This window comes from Apostichopus japonicus, chromosome 11 (genome assembly GCF_037975245.1).
Source record: "Apostichopus japonicus isolate 1M-3 chromosome 11, ASM3797524v1, whole genome shotgun sequence".
Taxonomy (NCBI): domain Eukaryota; kingdom Metazoa; phylum Echinodermata; class Holothuroidea; order Aspidochirotida; family Stichopodidae; genus Apostichopus; species Apostichopus japonicus.
Window position 1 is genome coordinate 11,492,454 of NC_092571.1, and position 5,665 is coordinate 11,498,118.

Genomic DNA, 5,665 nt, shown 5'->3' on the forward strand with positions numbered 1-5,665 from the left:
TAATTTGAGAACAAATTGTCCGTTAGGGTTGGGAGTTGCTTCAATGTAATCCAATTGTCGACCCGCGTCTGGGTGACCCTTGACCTCAATTTGACCTCTGGTGACCTTTTCATGTTTTGTGGATTTTTACAGTTTCGATGCTATTTTCAGATGTCAAAGGTACCTTCTGATCATAAATGTCAATAGGTTGACCCCCGGATGAGCTTTGTGTGTGAAGTTATAGGAGGTCAAAGTTAATTTTCAGACATTAATGCAATAACTCCCAGTGCCAAGGTGTGACAAGGTTGTTTTTTTTGGACAAGTTGCAAATGGTATAGGGGAATATTTTCAAACTTAGCGGTCATGTGATCCAAGTTCACCAAAGGTCAGCTAATGTTAAAAAACTCGTATTTTGAGGGCAGAAAATGGGCAAAAAAATAATGTTTGAATTTGTACAGTTTTGATGCTCTATTTAGGTCTCACCGATCAAAAATGTCAATTGGTTGACCTCCGGGTGACCTTGTGTGTGTGAAGTTATGATACAAGTTCAAAGTTAATTTTTAGACATTTAATGCAATTAAATCCCAATGCCAAGGTGTGACATGGTTGATATTTTGGGACAAGTTGTGAATGGGATGGTGGAACATTTTCAAACTTAAAGGTCATGTCATCTGTGGTCACCAATGTTATCATATCTGTTGACCCGCTTGTAGGTGACCTTATATTTCTTACATTTTCGAAGCCATATTTAGATCTCAAAAGTGCCTTTTGATCAAAAATCCGATCACATTTTGTGATCACAAAAGTGTTGGCTATAGTGCTGGTTACTTTATGGGAACATGTAGGACCACAATTACTTGGACTATTTGAGCCCAATCTTGCTTGATAATATTATGTGTATTGTCATATACCCCAAGCAAGGAACCACAGTGCCCTTGGGCTCTTGTTGCACATTTAATCAGATATCTCAGTTTGTTTATTTAGCTTTATACATATACTTGGAAAATACCATGTAAGTATATAGATACATGTTTATGAGATCATAACATTTGACCTCATTAATATTCATGCATGTATCCGTTTCTGTACTATGTTACTTGATGGACTTTGTCAACATGATAACTGATTCCTGGTACGGTCCTTCATATATTGCTACATTAGTTGATAGATAATCCCTCTTCATTCTGGTGTGCACAATTTCGTATATATATTAACATGTTTGGCTTAATTACCTCACCATGAATATGTTTGGGCGTCGGAACCACTAAATGTTTCGGTTTCTGAGTTCTTTGTTATCTGTTCATGTCAGCGAGTTTTCCTTTCAAGTTAGCAACATGAGAATAATAAACTTGTTCCTTTTTGGCTTACTAGATTTCAGCTTAGTGTTGCTAGAAGTTACAGGCCTTGATTTATAAGGAGCGCCAGCGCAATAGCACTCCTCTGCGCTCCTTAAATTCGATCCTAAAATGTTACTAACGCACAAAACTCTCCTTAATTCCCTAAGAAAAGCAATGAAACTGCGCACCTCACATGATAAAAAGTAAAAACAATCCACGAGCTCTGCGTACAGTCACTCGTTTCAACATTCAGAGTATCATCGGTTATTCCGATCTGAACCGGCACCTGGAGCTGTACAGTTTATTGTCCCATTCGTACGTTTATATGAATCACGTATGCATCAGTCAGATTCCGGTTTAGTAACGAGGAGTTGGTGAAACTTACAGCCTAACACACTGTAGTATAGGTAAATTTGGAGCCTATACCGATATTTTCTATGTACAAGTATCATCTGAAATTTTCAAATGATTGTGTTTTCTCTCTGAAAAGTAAATTCACATGGTTTGTCTTATTGAACTTTAAATGCTGGATCAACCAACTACACTAAGTGGAAAACAGTTTCTACCCTTTGTTACTTTGTTTTGCTCGTTTTGAGAGAAAATAAAGACAACAGCTCAACTGCAGGAGTTCAAAATAATATACTCTATTTCTCTTCATGCCTCACATGATAAATAGTACTTACTAGGCCTGCATTGGCCCTGCATATTTTGAGGAGAGCAACGCGCTCTCCTGAAACTCCCCCCAGGAGAGGAGAGCGATTTGAATGCATTGGTGGTGGCAGGAGAGCAACTTACTACTCTCCTGGATTTTTTATAAATCAAGGCCTGAAGTTAGATGAATATTCTAATTCTTGATAGTCCATTCAAGTTCATTATCTTGGTTTCAATTGGCATCTTTGTTAAAGAATCAGAACAATGAAATGTTTTGGTTTTCTGGTACTTACAGGAATTACATCGGAATCGTTCACAAATCAGGAGGGAATGACTAGTGACCCTGAGGCAGACGGTGGTGATGTGAAACTAACTGGTAAAACTAAACTATATGTGTGTTTATCTTGTAAAGTTAAAGTAGTCATGTTTTGAGATCTTTTCCTGATACAAGCAGAATATCGAATACTCATGATGACAGCATGGCCAGAAAATGCTTGGTTAATAGGCAGGGGGGGGGGGGGGGGATGTGATTGAGTGCTCAGTTGTGGAATTGCACTTAATTTTGAAGAAGTATATCTCTAAGGTTGACTGTTTGCAAGAATATGATCTGCATTTTAATTTTCCATTTTCCATCGAGTAGCATATTTCAGTATGCTATTTCCAGATAAATTATTCCCGTTTAACTATCTAATAAAACTAGAACAGGCATTGACCATGATCAGTTTGACATGGAGTGTCACCTGACAAAGAATTGCAACGAACCCCCCCCCCCCCCATTCTCGATTCTGAAGAGGAATATACTCGGTACGCCTTATCCAAAGACACTTTTTCAGCTTGTACGGAAACTCATATATTTGAGGTTGGTATTTCCATTTACAGTTGATTTATCAAATGATGAAAGTGACCAAGGACCAAGTTCCATCCAAGTTGCCAAGGGTGGTGATCCTACACCTGGTATGTATCTTGCAATATTAAAATCATCTGTGCTTATGTTGGTTTTTTCCTTCTTTTTAACATTTCTACGGATTGAATATATTTGAAAGGAGCTTCCTTGATTCAATTACTTTTCCAACATTTGATAGCTTTACCAAACTTACCAAGTATTACTTTGTAATATTAAAGAATACAATTAATAAGTCAAACAGTCTACAAAACTCAAAATAGTAAATGATTGATGACGTTATAAGTCCAACGTCAGAGGTCAAAAGGCCGAAAAACCTAATTACATTTGTGTTTAGCCGTCATCTGCTCGTCAGCATGTAGAGAAAAGCCATTAAACCATACTATATGTAGAGACTGACTGATGAGATAAATAATAGAATATTCCTTTCATGATGTTGAGGGTTGTAGGTTCAAAGGACAATGTAGGTCAGAGGTGAAATTGGCTCAAATATGATGCCTTGCATTGAAACAGCCAGTCAGTTTACAATGTGTGCCTGCTAAGTTTCCCATAGACCTAAAACTTTTTGTTTAAGCTACTGTATATCTCAACATTGAGATGATTGGCAAGAAGAAGTTCAAGTTCCATTCTTTTGATGACATTTTTGGTTCCTTGCTGTAGCAAAGGAAACTATGTAGTCAGGGTTGTATGTGTGTGTCTGTGTGTATGTCTGTGACACTTGCTTGGGTACACTGTTACTCAACAAGGGAAAGTTGGACTAAACTCAAACTTGGTATCTAGATCCGCCATAGTGAGAAGGTGTGCCCTATTGTTTTTGGTGCCTGTGAAGGTCACCAAAGGTCAGTTGGAGGCCAAAAACCCAAAATATTAAAAAAGGCTATCACTCCCATTGACAGAGTCCGACATGGTTGATATTTTGAGAGTAATTGTGAATGGGGTAAGGGATCGTTTCCAAACACAACGGTCATGTGATCCAAGGTCAAAAAAGTTCAACTAGGGGTAAAAACTAGTATTTTAGCAATAACTTGACAACAATATGTCCGCCAAGTTTGGGAGTAACGTTATCAGTAGTTATCAGTGACCTTTGACCTCAGGGTGACCTCTGGTGACCTGTATTGTCCATGGGTTGAAAAATTGTCCATGGGTTGCCCCCTTTGGGAAGTTATCAGAGGTCAAGGTTTAGTTTTTTCCACCATGACCACTTGGACCTACCCCTGTATAATCAGATGAGGATGCAGTGGTGTATGTACACCCTCACCCTTCCCCACCCCCTGTCCCTTCCCCTCACCACCTTTGTACCTCACACAAAATATCAAAAGTACCTGTTAGCCTGTTCTTTTTTATTTATTGATCAATTGACAAGGTTCTTCATGGGCTGCATGGTCTTGGGCATTTACAACATCAGTTTGTGGCAAAATACATAAAACTCATTTCTGTTTTCTTAAATGTAAAAAACCTACTTATTTTTTGTTTCATCCTTTAGGATCGCAATTGCAGTTTTCAAATGCAGCCATCGGAAGTAAGATTTTTTTGTGTTCCTTTATTTATAACTTTTTCAAAATTATTGTAGTTTCGAAACAACTGATCTAATATATCCAAGAAATATTCAGACACCAGCGGAGATGGTTATATAGAGTTAGCCACCAGCTAAGGACTGGATGGCTCATTTGGCAGGACACCGGGACCTCAAAGCCTGGGGGTCACTGGGTCAAATTGTGATGGAGCTAAAAATTTATTTAATTAATGCTCTTTTCATCTATCATGTCTGTTCACAATTGTTCATACAATTGTTTAAGTGCTTTGGAGCACCCATTCTGCCATAGATGTTAGCAAAACTTGAACTCAATGTTTGTTGGATGTTGGGTCTACTTTCATCTCCGGGAAGTGAAGGTCAAAGTTCATTTATGGGTCACTACAAGCCATTATGTGAACAAATTTGAAAATTCATCTCCTCGTTCCTAGAAGACCACATTTTCTTGAAAGTCAGTCCTAGTGTTTATTGGGTAGTGCTGCTTTTGAGGTGTATAAGGAGTTTGGATCAAAGATTATTAGAGGTCAACACCTGGAAATCTTTAAATCAGTCTGTCAGATGATCTTGCATGCTAATTTCTTTGATTGATTTTTGATGAGACTTGGACACATTGATTGTTAAAAGTTGGTTTATTCTCGACCACAGGAAGTTAAGGTCAAAGGTCGTTTACAGGTCATTACAGTCCATTTTGTAAAAACCTTCAAGTAAATCCCCTCTTTCCCAGAGCAACCCATATTACTGTAACTTTGACTCACTGTTTGTTGGATATTGGGCTACCTTAGGAGACCAGGAAGTGGAGGTCAAAGGTCATTTTAGTGGTCACTACAGGACATAATGTGAAAACCTTCAAAATGTGATCACCTCTTTCCCAGAGAACCACATGATCTTGAAAGTTAATTGACGTTGTCGTACCAAGAATGCTAGGAATGTTGGAATGCATGCGACATGCACTGGTTCAATATTTGAGCGTACATTCTCACTGGAACAATATCCACATTAACTCAAATTTGAACCGTTTGAGGTACTGCACCATTGGCACTCTAGTGTGTTATTTTAATTGCCCACTCAGTTTCCTGACTGTTGTGCATTTTCTTTATTTGATTTTAATACCAGTAGAAGTGTATTAGTTGGAACCAAGAAATCTTGATGAAAAAGATTTCAAGAGAACTGGAATTTGTGTTGTCTCATTTGTAAGGATATAACATGCTTATCCAGTATTTCCATAACTGTATTAATTAATTATGGTTTTTCTGGTTTGCATTGCAG

The 5,665-nt window shown here is 38.0% G+C and overlaps 1 protein-coding gene across 3 annotated transcripts in view; it reads left to right on the forward strand.

The window, feature by feature from the left end:
• The window catches only part of LOC139975601 (uncharacterized), a 34,932-nt gene that overhangs the window by 24,059 nt on the left and 5,208 nt on the right, over positions 1–5,665 (forward strand). For all 3 annotated transcript variants that reach the window (XM_071983636.1, XM_071983634.1, XM_071983635.1), the window contains 3 exons: positions 2,263–2,343; positions 2,847–2,921; positions 4,352–4,387. In XM_071983636.1, the coding sequence (XP_071839737.1) occupies positions 2,263–2,343; positions 2,847–2,921; positions 4,352–4,387 (192 nt within the window). The remainder of the gene's footprint in view (positions 1–2,262; positions 2,344–2,846; positions 2,922–4,351; positions 4,388–5,665) is intronic.